The sequence below is a fragment of the Monodon monoceros genome, unplaced genomic scaffold (assembly GCF_005190385.1).
Source record: "Monodon monoceros isolate NGI ecotype Baffin Bay Population unplaced genomic scaffold, NGI_Narwhal_1 Super_Scaffold_2, whole genome shotgun sequence".
Classification (NCBI taxonomy): Eukaryota; Metazoa; Chordata; class Mammalia; order Artiodactyla; family Monodontidae; genus Monodon; species Monodon monoceros.
Window position 1 is genome coordinate 68,157,409 of NW_021703776.1, and position 20,368 is coordinate 68,177,776.

Genomic DNA, 20,368 nt, shown 5'->3' on the forward strand with positions numbered 1-20,368 from the left:
TCATATCCTTTGTTGAGGTTAAGGTACAGAACTCTATGTCTACATTAGCCATCTTTTTATGTTTCTAAGTATAGTTCAATAACTAATGACTAACTAAGATTTGAATGCAAAAAAATGCCATGTACAATTATAGATGCAACAGCATAAAATCACCAGAATTTTTTCATGCTTTTATTTTTTAAGTTGAACCACTTGAAAAGTAGACAGCTAAAAAAATGCAATTAACCAAGTGCATCTATAATTATTGTATACTCAGCAGGTACACTGGACACGCCTCTGTGAAAGTGAAGAGTAAGTGCATTTTCTTTTAAAGTTGACCTCAGCATTGCGGTATGTGTTGGCCATAATTACTAGAAAAGGCTTTCTGCAGAGAAATATTCTAACTAGAAAAAAAGCATAATTCTGTCTTTTTTTTCTATGAGGGTTGCTCTATTTTGGGCTTTAAAAATCCTTTATAACAGGGCAAAGGAAACATAATGCATTCATAAAACTACATCTCTTTAACTTCTCAAGCTTTTTATTTTCTGAAGTTGCTAACTTATTTACTGATTTACTTAAAAGTTCAGGGTAACAATGCGCAAACTGCTATGAAGAAATGAATAACTACTAAAGGGGCTAGAGCTGAAAAAACAGATATAAAAACATTATGAATAGAACAGGCCTCAAAGAGATGTCTGGTCTTTACTTCAAACAGTGCAAAGTTCCCAGCATCATTCATGACATTCACTAAAAACTGAGGAGAAAAATTACTCCCTTATTCCTGCAAAGAATCCAATCTATCTAGATCAGTGGTTCTCAACCTTGGCTGCACTTTAGAATCACCAAGAGAGCTTTTAAAAAATACTTATGCCCAGGTCCCATCCCAGAACAATTAAATTAGAATTTCTAGGGGATGGGGGTCTGGACAGTGGTAGTTTTAAAAGCTCCCCAGGCGATTCTAATGTGCAATGAGGGCTGAGAATCACTGATTGAAATCATGTGCAGAGAGGTGCAAATCCTAGAAGAGTGAAAAACGTATTGTTGCATCTCTTGTATAATTACTGCCTTGGTCTTTGCACACATGCTAGTAATAAGCCCACTTAATTCTACCCTTTGTACGTGTGACATGGGCCGTCACAAATGGCACTGAAATCTCCTCTCTTCCTCACCCACCATCCTTCCATGCCTGAGACAGATTTGAACTTACATAGGTTAGGATGTCTTGTTTATCTTTTGGTAATTCACTACTTTTGGGAACTGCTAAAAAATCTCTCTGTGAATATATTATTGCAGTAGCAAAATTTAAAAGGTGTGTCCACACTTCAAGAACTATGGTTTGGTAGTTATAACACATAGACAAAAATCCATCTCTGAAATAATTTATGGTTACAAAGGCACCTAGCAGTGACTCTAAATGTGCTTACAGTTTAACTAGACTTTTGATTAGGAAAAGAAACAGATGCATTCCGAAGATTTATTAAAGTGATACAAATTATTAACCCTCACTAATGCATTAATTACTGGGTGAATGGTCCACACCAGGGTTCGCACCTTCAGCACTCCTGACAATTTGGGCTGGTAATTTCTCTGTCGTGGGGCTGTCCTGGGCTTGGTAGGATGTTTAACGTCTTTTTCTGGCATCTACTCTCCAGATACCAGTAGTACCTCTCCCCACTCCCCACCATCCCCAATTGTGACAACCAAAAATGTCTCCGGACATTGCCAAATGTACCCTGTTCTCTGTTGGAGAACCACTGGCCTACCCACTAAGTATCACAAAGCAAGCAGCTAACCTAATCTTATTAAAACCAAGAAAGGTTCCTAAAAAGATACTCCTCATGCCCAAACAACCAGAGAACCCAGCCAATAAAGTCCTCTTTACTACAGAAGGATTGAGCTCTGGTTGTTGGCAGTAAACCATATGTTCCAACGGGACATATGTCAACACGGTGAGGTTTAGCGCATTTTACTGCTTAGATGAACAAAATCAGGTGAGAAAGATCTGCTAACAGAACTATCAAAAACCCAAAACAAGACATTTTTTTCCTAATGATGCAGTAGGGAGTTTGTAAGATGCAAACACCTGTGTTTCAAATATTACGGGGAGAAGACATAGTAAAGAAAGAGAAGTGGCAACAATTAATCCAGCATCCTGTGTTGGGGCATTTTACCTCCATGCCATGATCCTTGATCTAGGAGTGACAATAAATCACCACCCCACTCCCACCTTCACCATAAGGGATTGGTGGTGGTGCCTGCCAACTCCCCCTGGCAAAGTCAATACAATCAGTCACGTTTAGGTTGCATAGAGAAAAGGGCCAGTGCTACAGAGAACCTGATTACTGCTGGGCCAGGACATAAATAGGAACTTGAAGCTGCCTTAAAGAAAAAACATGTCCTTCTGAAGCTTATAATCATTTGGGGTTCTTTTGGGCTATTGTCTTTGCTTTAGAAGCAGTAAAATGCAATCACTATGGAGGAGGAATTACAATTTCATGTAAAATTACAATGTTTTATTTTCCTCATCTGTCAAATGAAGACTGTGGACTAGGTTCTGAGCTATAAAATATGAAAAACCCCCTCCAATGGCAGTCATTGCTAATCAATCACAGCCTGGAAGAGACCTCAGAATCTTATCAATATAACACTCCCAACAGCCACAACTAACAAATCGGAATGTTCAAAGAGATGAAATAAATTTCCCATCCCATATATGACATTAAGTAAAAAGAAGAGAGATAAAATCACATGCATACAAAATCAAACTTGGGAAAATAAAACATATTTGTGACAGACACTGTTAGTTGCTTCTCAAATATTTGACATCCCTAGCTAAATATGGGGATGTGACTGTGTTCTGGCCAATGAAATGTAAGTGCAAGTATTGTGTGGTAGTTCCAGGGAGGCTCATTAAAATAGTTGAGTCAACTGAGAGAAATCTTTCTCCTTCTTAAAGCAGAAGAGCAAGGTCATGGCTAGAGTTCTTGCAGCTATGTTGTACTTTGAAGTATCCTTGATGATGGAGACTTTTTTGCTTCTGACACCATGAAACTACAAACAAGCCCAGGACTTCCTGCCTCTGGGCTTGCATACTGTAAGGGAGAAATAATTTCCATCATGTCTAAGCTTCTATTATTTACTTATTTCATTGAACACAGCCAAATCTAATCTTAAGATTTAGCACATAAGGCTGCCATTATTCTTGCCATCTTACCTCCTTAATAAGGATGAAATAAAGATGACAAAGGAATGAAAACTGACTGAATGCTTAGGTGCTTTGCAAACATTGTCTGTCAAAGAAAGGCATTTTACATGCATTTCTTATTTAACCTTCCTAACAAACATGGTTAGAATTATTTTTCCATTTAATAGACTAAGAAACTGAAGCTCTGAAAGATTTAGCAGTAAGTCCAAGATCAGAGAGCTGGTGGAAGGAAGAGATGAAATTTAAACCTAGTTTTTTGGATCTATGCCCATAGTCTTCTCATAATACCGCAGTAACATCAAAATCATTAAGTGATTGCTTATTAAGTGCAAATCACTGAACGAGATTATGTTGGACATAACAGAGGAAGTATCAATATAGGACATGGTGCCCACTCTGAAGAAACTTCAAATTGAGTGAGAGATTAAAACAAAAGTGAGAGACAAAATCCGATGCCCAACAGTTAAATAAACTATAATAAAAATGTCCCATTAGAGGATGTCGCTGACAAATCAATTCTAGAGATTTTGTTTGTTACATAAGCTAAGAGTTAGTGGTGACTTTTACTGCGAATATTCTCCTTGTGTGCCCTTCCTCCATCTCTGCCCTCCTCCCTCCAACCAACCTTCAACTGTGTTTTTGCTCTGGGCCTGATACCCTGCTTAGCACTGATGCCACAGAGGGGTGCAGCATGAAACATCACCCTCAAGAAGCTCAACGTAAAGCAAAGGAAATTCTCCACAGAAACGGAATTTATTCCAACGGAAATAATGAGCTGTAGATAATCTGAACAGGTTGATGATGAAGGGGAAAACTGAAAGCGGTATTAAGAACTGCTTTCTCAAATCAGACATACGCCTGATGGATTTACTGATGATTTTTTTCACCACGTTTTTCAGATAATTTCAGGTCAAGAATAATCTGCAATGCTATGAAGAATACTCTAAGCTTGGGAAGCTATCCCCAGAGAGGTAGGATCTTCCAAAAAGGAGTCAGCTATTTTCCACAGTCACTCCTCCTTGGAACGTGGGGTAAGATGCAGTGGTAACTAGAGCAAAGCAAAGAAACGCCTGGGATACTGGCTTCTTTGATTTGAGGTTTTAAAATAGCTCAGTGAGTATCTAGAGATTAGGTAAAACTTTATACAAATATTAAGAATACGAGGCTAGGGGGGCTTCCCTGGTGGCGCAGTGGTTGAGAGTCCGCCTGCCGATGCAGGGGACATGGGTTTGTGCTCCGGTCTGGGAAGATCCTACATGCCGCAGAGTGGCTGGGTCCGTGAGCCATGGCCGCTGAGCCTGTGTGTCCGGAGCCTGTGCTCCGCAACGGGAGAGGCCATAAGGAGAGGCCCATGTACCGCAAAGAAAAAAAAAAGAATACGAGGCTAGGGACTTCCCTGGTGGGGCAGTGGTTAAGAATCCGCCTGCCAATGCAGGGGACACAGGTTCGAGCCCTGGTTCGGGAAGATCCCACATGCTGCGGAGCTACTAAGCCTGTGTGCCACAACTACCGAGCCTGCATTCTAGAGTCCGCAAGTCACAACTACTGAGCGTGTTGCAACTACTGAAGCCCATGTGCCTAGAGCCCGTGCTCTGCAACAAGAGCACCGCAACGAGAAGCCCACACACCGCAACGAAGAGTAGCCCCCGCTCACCGCAACTAGAGAAAGCCCGCGCACAGCAACCAAAACCCAAAACAGCCAAAAAAAAAACAAGGCAGATGGGACCAGACTTGGGGAACCTAGATGCCAAGTAAATAACTAGACTTCAACCTACCATGTAACTAGACAAAAAACTCAAGTCATGGGTGATGCCACAATGGGCAAGATGACCAAATATCTCAGGATTATTAACAAGCTTCAGCACTTAGGGATGGCCTGGGGTTTGGGAGAGGTGGGGGATAAGTCTAGCATTTGGAGACCAAGGAAGGGATACTTTCAGGAGTCTGTGCATACAGTGATAGCAGGGCAGGGAGGGGAGCTAACATATTGGTGAGCACTAACTGGAAACCATTAGTCACAACAATATCCTGAAACAGAACAGATAAATATGTATGACTTGTAACCATTCCACTAGACTAGGCAAAATACAAAGATTTCACTAGACTAGGCAAAGTACAAAGATTTGCAAAATAAAACTTAAAACTTCTTTGTCTTTACTTCCTAGTGCCTGGGCATTGAGGGCTCAGTAGGAACGTCAGGGCATTCTGAGGTGGGTAAATTATTTCAGTTTTGTACTTGGGGCATGGTCACCTCAGCTCTCAATTCTCTTTACTTGCTCCAAATTAAACCGGGAACATCCTGTTCTTACAAAATCAAGCAAGTATGAAGAGTGTCATGGAAACCACAAAATTAGCAGTGAGGCTGTGAGCCAAGGATTCCTATACCTACCAATCGGTAGAGCTCAGTAATGCTGATGTCCTCTGGATCCACCATCGCGTACTCTTTCCTAGGCACCAGGTCCAGTCCCAGTTGTCTAGAAAACAGATTGCAAACATTTGGCGGAAGAGTTACCTTGATAGGATATATTAAAAATAATTATCTTTGGGCTTCCCTGGTGGCGCAATGGTTGAGAGTCCGCCTGCCAATGCAGGGGACACGGGTTCGTGCCCTGGTCCAGGAAGATCCCACATGCCGTGGAGCGGCTGAGCCTGTGAGCCATGGCCGCTGAGCCTGCGCGTCCAGAACAGGAGAGGCCACGACAGTGAGAGGCCCGCGTACACCCCCCAAAAAATAAAATAAAATAAATTAAAAAAATAATTATCTTTACTGTATCACCCTAACATTCGATATATCACCCACCATGCTTCTCTCACCCATATTTTTTACCTTATATTAACCTCTCACTGTGATTGGAGTAAGTGACTAGGCTGAACACCGGTCATAACTTGAGAAACAGAAGATGACAAAGGCAAGTAAATGGGGTTGGGTGGGAATGGGCTGGCACTCTTGGTGGAGCACTCCTGTCACTGGGGGCCTCGGTACTCTATAGTGGGGAACCTTTAGCACCCTACAAGCTATTACCACAGAAACCCTTGCTCCTTGTACTGGGGTGGAAACTAGAGATAGACATAATTTTGTTCTAGAAACAGAGTTGAGGAGAAGGAAATGTAGCCTTTAGGATTTGACCTGGCACCAAAATTCCTAGTTATATCCAGAGCTAACACATTAATAATGGGAATCTCTGGCAACACATGCATGGTCCTTATTCATAGCAAGTTCTGGGGTCAGTCATTAGGGGAAACTCAGTAAAGGCAGGGGACAGAAATTAGGCCAGCATAGGTCTACGCCTGGGGTAGCAAAAATGGCTTAATCTCTTACGTCAGGTTTCACTGTGACTGATACGTGAATTACTATGCTAAGAAATATTCTAACGTTATATCCAGCCTCAGTGGGACCAAGTATGGTATCGGATTTGTGATGTCTTACCATGGACAGAGGAAAATGAGTATAATCTTGCCAGTTTCCCTCTAGTGACCTTGATAACATACTCCTCTCCAGGCATCCACCTTACTACACTGATGTCAAGGCTGTATATAATTCTACTCATCTCCGTAACCATCACAACTATCCCAAAGGCTTCATGATGTCTCTCTACCAGACTCCCCTCAATTATCCCACTCCGGGTCTCACACTTAATTCTCTGAGGATATTTTGCTCTACATCCCTTCCACATCATTACTCTCTCTAATACGGAAGCCTTCCTGCATGGCATTTCCAATTATACAACCAAAGCCTTCTTACTTTTGTATTTTAAAAACATCCTAAAATAGATGGAGAGATATACCATGTTCTTGGATTGGAAGAATCAACATTGTGAAAATGACTCTACTACCCAAAGCAATCTATAGATTCAATGCAATCCCTATCAAACTACCACTGGCATTTTTCACAGAACTAGAACAAAAAATTTCGCAATTTGTATGGAAAAACAAAAGACCCCGAATAGCCAAAGCAGTCTTGAGAACGAAAAAAGGAGCTGGAGGAATCAGGATCCCTGACTTCAGACTATACTACAAAGCTACAGTAATCAAGACAGTATGGTACTGGCACAAAAACAGAAAGATAGATCAATGGAACAGGATAGAAAGCCCAGAGATAAACCCACGCACATAGGGACACCTTATCTTTGATAAAGGTGGCAGGAATGTATAGTGGAGAAAGGACAGCCTCTTCAATAAGTGGTGCTGGGAAAACTGGACAGGTACATGTAAAAGTATGAGATTAGATCACTCCCTAACACCATAAACAAAAATAAGCTCAAAATGGATTAAAGACGTAAATGTAAGGCCAGAAACTATCAAACTCTTAGAGGAAAACATAGGCAGAACACTCTATGACATAAATCACAGCAAGATCCTTTTTGACCCACCTCCCAGAGAAATGGAAATAAAAACAAAAATAAACAAATGGGACCTAATGAAACTGCAAAGCTTTTGCACAGCAAAGAAAACCATAAACAAGACCAAAAGACAACCCTCAGAATGGGAGAAAATATTTGCAAATGAAGCAACTGACAAAGGATTAATGTCCAAAATTTACAAGCAGCTCATGCAGCTCAATAACAAACAACCCAATCCAAAAATGGGCAGAAGACCTAAATAGACATTTCTCCAAAGAAGATATACAGACTGCCAACAAACACATGAAAGAATGCTCAACATCATTAATCATTAGAGAAATGCAAATCAAAACTACAATGAGATATCATCTCACACCAGTCAGAATGGCCATCATCAAAAAATCTAGAAACAATAAATGCTGGAGAGGGTGTGGAGAAAAGGGAACACTCTTGCACTGCTGGTGGGAATGTGAATTGGTTCAGCCACTATGGAGAACAGTATGGAGGTTCCTTAAAAAACTACAAATAGAACTACCATATGACCCAGCAATCCCACTACTGGGCATATACCCTGAGAAAACCATAATTCAAAAAGAGTCATGTACCAAAATGTTCATTGCAGCTCTATTTACAATAGCCTGGAGATGGAAACAACCGAAGTGCCCATCATCAGATGAATGGATAAAGAAGATGTGGCACATATATACAATGGAATATTACTCAGCCATAAAAAGAAACGAAATTGAGCTATTTGTAATGAGGTGGATAGACCTAGAGTCTGTCATACAGAGTGAAGTAAGTCAGAAAGAAAAAGACAAATACCGTATGCTAACACATATATATGGAATTTAAGAAAAAAAAATGTCATGAAGAACCTAGGGGTAAGACAGGAATAAAGACACAGATCTACTGGAGAACGGACTTGAGGATATGGGGGGGGAAGGGTGAGCTGTGACAGGGCGAGACAGAGTCATGGACATATACACACTAACAAACGTAAGGTAGATAGCTAGGGGGAAGCAGTCGCATGGCACAGGGATATCTGCTCGGTGCCTTGTGACAGCCTGGAGGGGTGGGATAGGGAGGGTGGGAGGGAGGGAGGCGCAAGATGGAAGAGATATGGGAACATATGTATATGTATAACTGATTCACTTTGTTATAAAGCAGAAACTAACACACCATTGTAAAGCAATTATACCTCAATAAAGATGTTAAAAAAAAAATCCTAAAATTCTGTGACCTCCCCAAAACCTCATTAGAGGTTTCATAAGTAAAAACCTCTTACTAATTCAGCACATACTTCAAGCCAGGTACTTCCCCAGCCACCCTGAAGGATTGTTGGTTTTAAGATTACAAGACTGTGGCCCTCTTGACGGTAGGACTTGGCTTTTAGATACTAAAACAGTTTCTCACTTTTCTTCACTTATGTTTCTCTTTAACAAACTTAAAAATCACACTCCCATTCTCTAATTTTTGTTGAACTTTCAAAGCACAAACTCGGTAATTCATTTTCAAAATGCCCATGTCTCCCTGTTAGTTTCTGAACTGTGTCCTCCCAAAATTTGTATGTTGAAGCCTTAACCCCAATATGACTATATTTGAAAAGAGGGACTGTAAGGAGATAATATAGGTTAAGTGAAATCATTTGAGTGAGGCCCTAATCCAACAGGACTGGTGTCCTTAGAAGAAGAAGAGACTCCAGAGATTGTCCTTGTATGGACACAGTAAGAAGGCAGCCATCTGCAAGCCAGCAACAGAGTACTCACCAGAAACTGAATTTGCTGGTACCTTGCTCACGGACTAGTAGCCTCCAGAATTATGAGAAAATAAATGTCTGTTGTTTAAGCCACCCAGTCTGTGGTATTTTGTTATGGCAGCCTGAGCAGACTAATAAATCCCCCTTGCTATATCTCATCAGGGGATTCTGATAGGGTCTGTTCCCCATTTTCCATCCCGTCCCAAGAGAGGACCACTGTGCTACAACGTAAGATATCAGAAGACACCAGGTGAGTATTGCTGAGGAAAGATTATCTAGCAAAGGAAAGAGGATATAGGCTTACCTTGTTTTTACTGCACTTTGCAGATATTACGTTTTTTTACAAGTTGAAGGTTTGTGGCAACCCTGTGTCAAGCACGCCTGTTTGTGCCATTTTTCCAATAGCATTTGTTCACTTCATGTCTCTGTGTCACATTTTGGTAACTCTCAAAATATTTTAAACTTTTTCATTATTACATTTGTTATGGGGATCTCTGATCAATGATCTTTGATGTCACTATCTTAATTGTTTTGACATTTTTTAGCAATAGAGTATTTTTAAATTAAGATATGTATATTTTTAATACATATAGCCATTGCACATTAATAGACTATAGTACAGTGTAAACATGACTTTTACATGCACTGGGGAATCAACAAATTTTGTGACTTGCTTTATTGCAATATCCGCTTTATTGTGGTGGTCTGGAACCGAACCTGCTTTATTGTGGTGGTCTGGAACTGAACCTATCTCTGCAGTGTGCCTGCATACAACACACGTGAATCATGGCACTTACCTCCTTCCCCGTGTCATGTTCCATGAGAAGCTGCCCTACCATACTTTCTTCTGGGAGGGGCAGGGGGCAGCTGAAGTAGTTTAGTCATCTGACCATCTCCCCTTCCCGAGCCACACCTGACTGGCCCACAGGTAGGCACCTGACCAAAGGACAAATAATCCCTGGACTGGCCAGCAGCTCATGAGCAGCTGGTATAAAATGCTCAGTTTGAACATGAATAACGGATACTGGCTGTCAATGAGAACCTAGAAATTCACATAGCATCAACCATCTGAGAAACATGAAGGACAAGTGATCTACATCACTGCAGAATGACTGAGTTAAGACCAACTCCAGCAGCAGAGCTTCTAGAGTAGGTGTGGGATCCAGAACCTTCCTCAGCTTTGGGGCCCCAGGAGCTGGTGATCTGCAAGTCTTTTCCTCTCATAAGGCTTGGATTATTCAACTTCTGCTGGCTTCCTGGAGTCCTAGCTGTGTGAAGAGACTTTGATATGTTTCTATTTTGTTCTGTTAATTCCTAGGTATATCCTTAGGATAACCCTCCCACTGTGTGAGGCTTCTAAGCTCACAGAAGAGGATCAGGACAGTGCTCTAAAAAACAAGAAGAAATGAGGCAAAGAGGGAAGGAACAGGATGGAAGGAGAGGACGTAGGACATGGGAAGCCAGCAAGGGAAATGGGTGGGTGGGGGGTTAGTTTTATATTAACTCAGTCACTGAACTGCTTTGGGACATCAGGAAGGAAGAATGAATGGGTACTCCCTCCTGTATCATTATCACAGGAAAATCGGACAGCACAGGACTCTACGGAGAACCGAGACAGGTGCTATTATTTTAAGTCTGTTCGAGGCTTCCAGGCGAGAACACTTCTTCTGATGGCCCCTTTAGGGAACAAGATGGGTTATCTCCTCCCCCTCCCCCTCCCCTCCCCCTCCCCTCCCCCTCCCCCAAAGCTTCCTCCATCTAGAGGGCTTCTCTTCACCACTCTTCAACAGTTTGACATACAACTTGAGACGGAATACATCTTTCACTTATGTTCATCCTGAGATCTACATGCTGATAGACAATTTTGCAGAACAATTTAGTTTAATATGCAAGAGAATTATCTGAATTTGCTTTCCACTTTTGCTTTTCCATTCAGTAAGAAAACTATATTTAAAGGAATACAGTAAATGCACAATCTGTAAACTGTAAGTCATTTTAAATAAGCTGTCAAAGAAATTCAAAGGAAACAGAATGAGACCTCAGAAAATTCATGAATTTGAGGATGATCTAAATAAATTATATTGCTCACTTTCATGCATCAATGTTTTACCAACTTACCATAAATTAGCCAAAGAACTGCCCAAAGTACAAGCTAGAACTTACATGAGTCCAAACTGAGCCATGATTCAGTCATAATTAATGTTTTTCCCTCCCTTCCCTTCTTTATGTCATCATCTTCCTTCCTAAAACTGAAAAAGTATCATCTTCTTGCCTGCTCTATATTTCTAAGCTATTTTTGATAAGCTAACTTCATCCAACTTTCTTCCTATTTACAAACTAGTCTTTTAAAGGAGGATCAGCACAATGACTAAGAGCCAATATAATTCAGAGAAAGCTCAAAGTTTTCTCAAAACAAACAAACAAAAAACACATGAAAGATGGGCAGCCTAAGTCATGGTCAAACAGTCTTCAGGGGCTCCCCTTGGTGGCGCAGTGGTTGAGAGTCCGCCTGCCGATGCAGGGGACACGGGTTCGTGCCCCGGTCCAGGAAGATCCCACATGCCGCGAAGCAGCTGGGCCCGTGAGCCATGGCCGCTAAGCCTGCGCATCTGGAGCCTGTGCTCCGCAACGGGAGAGGCCGCAACAGTGAGAGGCCCGCGTACCCCAAAAAAAAAAAAAAAAAAAAAAAAAGTCTTCAGATCCACCCCTCAAAGTGCTACCCCATCTCACACAGTGAGACCGGAGGCTCCATGCATGTGGCTGGCAAATCATCTCTCTCAGTAAGTGCTATGTGCTTTGAATCATGTTGCCCTGGAGCGGAAAGGGGCCTTGGATCTCTTCTAGCTCAACTTACTCCTTCGACAAGTGAGGAAACTGAAGTCAAGGAGGGCTCTGGAATTTGCCTCCCATCGTAAAAAAGCAGAGTTCCGAGTACAATGTCTTGCTGCATTCCAAACCTGCTCTTGTTTTTGACTCCCCAGAAGGAATAAATCTCCCTGAGATAAATGAATTAGGGCTGCTCTCCCGACTGTCGGTAAAAGGATGAATGGCACAGCTCACTCAACGAAATACCAAAAGGACTCTGGATGAGACAGAGGTTTAAAATGTGTTAGTGGGTCCACGTCTTCATACCTGTAGTATGTGACGTCTTGGCAGGAAACAAAACTGGCTTCTGATAAAGCGACTTTCTATGGTTAGAGGAAGCACACTCTCGTTTCAGATCAGTTTTTCCAGATTCAGCAAGAGGCAAATTTATCTGTGGTGCACATTTTACTGCCTTTTCCTTTTTCTGTCGGCTTTTCTTTTATTCTGTTGCCCTAAGATCCTTTGAAGGTCCAAATAGCAAATGGGGATTTGGGGAGAGGAAACGGAGGGAGGCTATGACCTTGTAGGATACCGAGGGATCATTTACCTTCCTTAAACTTAAGCCCATACAAGTCTAACATCATAGTCAAAGCCGGTTTATTCTAATTTCTCCCCCATATATTAACATTCATACTTAGCACAATATCAGCCTTCATCGGAGCTTTAAGTGATTAGAGATACTATTTAAAGTGCTTGGCTGTTATTTTAGTTAGTCACTCACAGTTTTATTTAAAAGTAAATCTTGGTCAAGAACAGCTTTTTTACTGAGCTCTCACAAGTAGCTCCTCAAAGAGACTAATATGTATACACAGGCAGAATCAGGGCAATAAGGAGAGCGCGCCCCCCTCCCACCCAGGGTACCTGCCCGAAGACTTTTAACAGAAGCTATTAGCATTAGTGTATCCCTCCAGATTACACCAACGACCTACTGCCACAATAAAGAAGAGGAATATATCTAGAAGGAAATTCACATGCCAAACCTAAAGCCTTGAAACAAGATGAATTTTTAGCAGACGCCATATCTGATTGACCCCAGTGAATACTTTGTATTTCATGAGCATTTGCACACTGTCAGAGCACACAGGGCAGTAGAGAACTGACAATGTCCTGGGACCCCCACCAGCCCTAGAGGATGCAGTTCTTGACTCTACTAGTGAGAGTTTGCACTAAGCCCCCCAAAGGGGAAAGATGGAAAAGCCTCCTCTGGTGTCTTCCAGAGATATGACTGCATAGTGGCTCACACCTGTGTTGCAGTCACATCTGTTGTGTTCAGCCACCAGAGACCACCCCCTCAGCGGCCAGTACTCACTCGTTGCCCCAGTCCAGGCGGGCGGTGATGTGGCGCTTCACGTCCTTCATCCGATCATGGGTGAGATGCCCCACAAGCACCTGCCGCCGCAGATCCAGGATTTCATTCATGATGTGCCACAGCCGGTGGAAGAGATCGCCTTCATTTCTCTGGGAAATACACAAATGCGGAAATTCAATGGTCAGTCACTGAGACATGGGGTAACCACAAAGGAAATGGGGGGCAGTCCTGCTTACCCTCTGTGTGCTGGCCACTCTGTGGACAGATTCTCCATTAACAGACAAACTCTCCCCTCGGGTCCTCAAATGCACTCATTGCTCTACATGCTTTCATCCCATTTCACAATGCTGTTCTCCTGCCCAAGAATCCAACTTCACTTCTCAGACTCCCCAACACAGACATTGTGTCCCAGGGTCCTCACTAAGCCTCCACACCCAAGCTTGGTCTCTGGCTTTACTTACTCTGCTTCCGTTTCCACCTCAAATCCTCTTTCTTTAGCTCCATCCAATTCTACTACCCTTCAAGGCTCCACCCGACTTCCACCTCCCTCAGGAAATCTTCCCCTTACAACTCTTGCTCACATTCTTTTTTCCCCTTCTCTGAAGTATGCCTGCATGTAATCAAAGCCAATTCAACAGAAAACACAGTTTTCCAATTATTTCTTACATGTTGGTCTTAATGCTTTACTGTGTTCCCATCAGAAGCTGGGTACACAGAGGGCTCTCACGCTCGTTCATTGATGAATTTTCACTGCTATTATCTGGTCAGTATTTAGACTTAAAAAGAAATGTTTTCTTCCTTACTTGCTGAACATTCATGTAAATTCAGGCTATTCTCCTGTGAAATTCATCAAGCGAGGAGGCTTAGTTGGAAAAAAGGCAGGTTAAACTCCTGGCTTCAAATCTTGGTTTTGCCACTCACTAGTTTTATAGGCTTTGAGTATGGCTTTTGCCATCTGTGAAACAGGCACAGTACTAACTTCCTGTAAGGTTATTTTATGGATTAGAGATAACATTTGTGAAGAGACCCCAATAGTACACTGATTAAGAGCACAGGCTTGAAAGACAAACTACCTCAATCTGCATTCAAATTCTGCCCTTCACTGACTGAAAAACCTTTGGCAGTGTATTAACCTCTTTGTGCTTCTTTTTTTATCTGTAGAATGGCTATCATAGTACCTATCTCATAGGCTTGCTATAAGGATTGATGACTTCATATATTAAAACTCTGAGAACAATGCTTGGCCCAGAATAAATATCACGTAAGTAACAGCTGCTACTAATGCTGTTATCATTAATGTTCTGATTCAGAATAAACCCTCTTATAAATATTGTGTCTTTATCAAAACCTAAATGTATGTCTCTTCCCCAGAGATATTTAGGGTAAACCTTTTATAAGTATTTCATCTTCCATCCACCCTTCATCTTTCTTAAGAAGAAGCCATGCTTTTACTTTCTACAAAAATTATTAGTAGGCTATATGAATAGTGGTATGAAAGTATTGAGATGATGGTTCATCTAAAGTCCTCTACAGAGATACGCTGCCAGAAATACCAAGTTCTGGGTGATGGGTAAAGATGGTCTTTTTCTTTTTTTCTTTTTTTGGTAAAAAGTAGTGATGGATCTTCTGCTTTATCAATGCTTGGTGACTGGAAAAGCATTTTCATGCACTGTGCAGGTTAGGCAATGTGCCAGCTGACCAAGAAGGATTCTCCATGACACCATCCCTGATCCTCTGAGATATCAATAATCTTGCTCTCAACTCCTAGAGCACTCTCTTGAGCCTGTTCTTCTATAACCTCTCACTCTTTACTCACGTTATACACTCCCATACAAGTCATTACAAAGGTGCTATAATGTTTTAAGTCACTGGTCAGTGTCTGTGTTCTTCACCTGGTGTAAGCTCCCAACCACAATGGCTAAGACTGCACTACGTAGTCCCAGCAGCTGAAGAATGAAGGAAGGAATACCTTGATTTAGAGCTGTTAGTTTTGGTGGATCTTGAGAGGTGGGTTCTGTTTAGATCATATAAAAGAACAAGCAGGGAAGATCAAGAAAAACTTGAGGAGGATGGACCTAGAGATCATCATACTAAGTGAAGTAAGCCAAACACAGAAAAACAAACATCATATGATTTCACTTATGTGTGGAATCTAAAAAAAATGTTGCAAATGAACTTATTTACAAAACAGAAGGAGACTCACAGACACAGAGAACAAACTTACAATTATCAAAGGGGGAAAGTGGGGGGGACAAATTAGGAGTTTGGGGTTAACAGACACATACTACTATATATAAAACAGATAAACAAGGACCTACTGTATAGCACAGGGAACTATATATTCAGTATCTTGCAATAACCTATAATGGAAAAGAATCTGAAAAAGGATATATATATATATGTATGTATATATCTATATATATATATATACACACATACATATACATATATATAACTGAATCACTATGCTGTTCACCTGAAACTAACACAACATTGTAAATCAACTATACTTCAATTAAAAAATTAATTTAAAAAATTAAAATAAAAAAAAAAACTTGAGGAACTCTGTGGTCAGAAAGAAAAGTTCACTTGAGTCAAAGAAATTACATAAGGAAAATATAAGTCAAATCTCATGCAGCCGGGGAGAGAGTCAGCTCTGCTTAAAATGACTGTCACAGTGTGAAAGTCACTTGTCCTGCTCTTGGGGAAGGCGTTCTGCAGTTGTCCAGAAGAATGGGCTTGATTTCCTAATAATGTCGCCTCTAGTTCTTAAGTCTAAGAGAACATTGAGCTGAGAAGAAGTCAGATCCCTTATAAAAGGAAAACAAGTTGCTCCACTTTCCCTTTCAGGAAGAGGTGGCAGGAACAGTGACATACTGCAGTCCTGACCAGCAAACCCTCCCTACTAGTGCATGAAAACAGTACATATCTGTTTTGACAGCTAGTCAGAAAATGATGCTTCTTTAAAAACTGGATTTTAAAAATTGGATGGTTATGAAGACTGTTCAGGAAACGTGAAGAATGCTTTTGATTTAATGTCAAATGAAAAAGGTAGGGTACAATATTAAACACTTAAAATAGAAAAATATCTAAACATTTTTACAATATATCAGAAAATTTCTGCAATATTTTTTGCAGAAAGTGAACTGTAAATATTTTAGTGTTGTAGAGAATGGGTAAGTTTTGATTTGCCTCAAGATGAAAATAATATAATTTTTTGAGAACAGACCTCAGTTTACAGCCAGGCTTTCCCACTTAGCATGGGACCCTGGATAGATTATCTTTGATGAGCTTCGAGAATAAAAACTACCTGGCAGAGTCCCACAGAAGAGAGAGGTGAAATACCCACCCAAAGGCCCGCACAAAAGTACTTGGTAAAAGATGGCTGCTGTATTTCTCCTAAAAGTTTTGTGGTTAGATTACTGATACTTTACTAAGTGATATTTTAAAGGACATTAATTAGGCCATTACCAATGTTATTAAAAAGAGCAAGTAGCATTTCTCAAGCATCTGCCATGTGCTTTTTTATGTTAAATGCCCTACATATATTAAGTATATCTCATATACTACTTACAATTGACAAGATATTAGTGGCTCATCAAGCACCTTCCAGTGGAGAAGCTTGCAGTGGAGAAGCTAGCCTTAAAACTGTTAGGAAAGACCACAGACAGTACCCCAATACACTCAAGCATGATGAACTTGAACTAAAACATTTAGCAAAAACATTTACATCAGGAAAAGAGAAACCAAAAGGTCCAACAGAGTCAAGTCAGCCTCCTTCTCAAGGTCAAAAACCTGGTACTTCCAGGATAAACTTCATATTTTTTCCTAATAGAACTGACTACCATTCCAGTATCCAAGGAAACTTAGAAAAAATTCTCTCTCTGTTTCCGTCACTTAGGACGGTAGGAGGTGAGAAGGTTACTCCTAGAGCTTACAACACATAGGTTTTCAAGCCAATCAAGTATGTCCCCAAAATAGATGCTCGCAGCCTCAAAAGCAGGCAAAAATAGCTAGATAAGGAAGAATCAAGTGGAAATTCAACTCTGTTGCTCACCAGCAGCTACATAAAAGGAAAAGTGCTGGTGCCTTAGCTCAGCTAATGGTTGACACTTACACTGTCATTATTTTTATAGTGGGTACTTAGGATGCAGTGATTTGAAAATTTCACATAGTTTCATTTTCCATGTTAGTGTCAGGTACAATATTAAATGAAATAATACTTGGGTTTTATATTCTTTCCAACACAAATTTTTTTTAATCTAAAAAGGAGATCTGCATTTCCTTTGTAGTCTCCCAGCACAGAGCCCTTGAGTTCAGTTATCTTGACAGTGCATTTACCTCACCCCAGCAAAGCCTAGACACTGTGTTTCATCTAAGATCATCTTGTGGATTTGAGTAGTGAGCCCTAACGCCACCAGCTCCAGGAGGGCATGGTCAGAGAAATCCAACATCAAAAGGGTTTTTATTAGTGACTTTTAAAGATTTTCTTGCCTCAATGAACTATCCTATTACATTTTCTTTTTTTAATTAATTAATTAATTTATTTATTTATTTATGGCTGCACTGGGTCTTCATTGCTGCACGCAGGTTTTCTCTAGCTGTGGCGAGCAGGGGCTGCTCTGCGTTGCGGTGCGTGGCCTTCTCATTGCGGTGGCTTCTCTTGTTGCAGAGAACAGACTCTAGGCGTGCGGGCCTCAGTAGTTGTGGCTCGCGGGCTCAGTACTTGTGGCTCACAGACTCTAGAGTGCAGGCTCAGTAGTTGTGGCACACGGGTTTAGTTGCTCCTTGGCACGTGGGATCTTCCCAGACTAGGGCTCAAACCCATGTTCCCCTGCATTGGCAGGTGGAATCTTAACCACTGCGCCACCAGGGAAGTGCCCCTATTGCATTTTCTATGTAGCAGAAAATAAAAAGTCATTTTGTGCCCATATCCCTCACTAATTTGGATTTTCTCTTTGACAGGCTATTTCAAATCATTTTGTCAGGATAAGTACACCTTTGTATTTTGAGCACATCCCTTCAAATGATTAAGCTGTTCTATAAATTCCTTTGAAAATCAGAGAAGAAATAAATTCATCTTCCCCAAAATGTCACCCCCAATTCCCCATATACAGTGGTTCAGAGTGAGGGGAGGGTACTAGATTTACATCTGAATCCAAGCTCAGCCATTTTCCAACTACTTGGCCTCCAGCAAGTTCTTCACTCTCGGCCTCATTTTCCTCATTTGTAAACTCAGGATGATCATAGTCTTTTATTTCCTTGAGTAGTAGTAAGGATTAAATGAGATACTACATATAGAGTACTTCCCACAGGGTTTGCACCACAGAAGACTCTCAGTAAGTATAACATGTAAATAGGTATATATATATATGTATATATATGTATATATATATATATATATATATACACCCAAAACACTGACCCCTTTTTTCCCCAAGAAACATTTCTTTCTCTTGTATATTTAGAACATTCTCATTGATTCTGGCTAAGCAGCCTATCATTTTTATTATACTTGAATAAGTTATAGAGAATTAGAACATAAAAAATACCATCAATATGAAAATTGTATTGAAAATAAGTTTAGCTCCCCCTGAAAATTAAATGTATTCAGAAAGCCTAACCCTGGTTCCATGTAAACCATCCTATTTGATTAGATGCCAGGAAAGTGATCTTTTACCTTCGTGCGGCTTGAAAAAGAACTTGCAAAATCCATTCTAGATGGACACAGGGATTAAAACAACACTGAGTCTTATTAAGCTCTCTATCCCTAATTCCTGGAGGAGTACTAGTGACTTACAGCATGTGCTCAAATATTTCTTAAAACAATTCTTTATCGGAAACATGATGCCATTAAAAAGTTACATACCACATAGAGTTGTTTCCACATGGTTCCCCAGTCTCTTAATGTTGATGTCATTTCTGTGATAACAGAGTCTTCAGTGGGAATAACCATTTCAAATTGTCTGTGAAATTGAACAACAACAACAAAGTGTATATGCAAATGACATAGGCAATAATCTTCTTTTAAACACTCTAAAAGACCAACCAGGAAAGGAAGCTGCAGAGTTATTTTTGGTTCTGCAGACAGTAACCAGGATCCGATCATGAACTTGTGTGAGGAATGCAAAGTGGGTTACGGCAGTACCATAACAGAACGACCAGCCACTTTATCCAGATCAAGTCTGAGCAGTGTGGTGGTGAAGCAACAATAGCAGAAGAGTTCTGCTCCAGCCACAGTTTGACCTCTAAAGAGCAACTCGTTTAACTTCTCCAAGTCCCAAAGTCCTTGTGTGTAACATGAGGTCACCAGGCTACATAAACTGTGTGATGGCTTTTGCCTTCCAAGCTCTATGACTATAGGACTCAAGGGAGGGACAGGCTCATTCAACGATCAGGCTTTGATGGCTGCAAACATCTAAACTAACTCACCGTTCTAAACAACTAGACACTGATATACTGACTGAACACTCACTTGTTCTCATTAACACTTCATTTTCATGACTTGCCAACAAGACCATGAAAAATGATTACTACTATCAGTAATGTTGTCATGCATCACAGAACTTATTAAGGGTTTGACATCACAGATATTTGAATATCCATTGCAGAATGCTCCGCTCCATGATTAGGGTAATATATTTCTCCTATTTCTTTTCTAAACGTCAGAAACTATACTTGGAAAATATTCATACCAACATCTAGCAGGGTATGTATGGTGGTCCTAATATTAAGGAGATATAGAAGGAGATGGAGGGAAAAAACAGAAGATTGAATTGGTCTTCTGTACTCTATCTTTGACATACAATAACCTTTTTTTCTCGTCTCTAGTTTCGTTTTTCAAATTCTTCCAGTTTTTGCGCAGCTTAAAATGGGTAAGTGCCTATTAATACTACAGCTTCTCAAAAGAATGC

General features: G+C 40.8%; 1 protein-coding gene across 1 annotated transcript in view; it reads right to left on the reverse strand.

The window, feature by feature from the left end:
* Nucleotides 1–20,368, reverse strand: part of DOCK4 (dedicator of cytokinesis 4) — a 480,919-nt gene that overhangs the window by 247,659 nt on the left and 212,892 nt on the right. The window contains exons 5-7 of the mRNA XM_029233259.1: nucleotides 19,324–19,420; nucleotides 13,455–13,603; nucleotides 5,574–5,658 (exon numbers count right to left, since the gene is read on the reverse strand). Of these exons, the coding sequence (XP_029089092.1) occupies nucleotides 5,574–5,658; nucleotides 13,455–13,603; nucleotides 19,324–19,420 (331 nt within the window). The remainder of the gene's footprint in view (nucleotides 1–5,573; nucleotides 5,659–13,454; nucleotides 13,604–19,323; nucleotides 19,421–20,368) is intronic.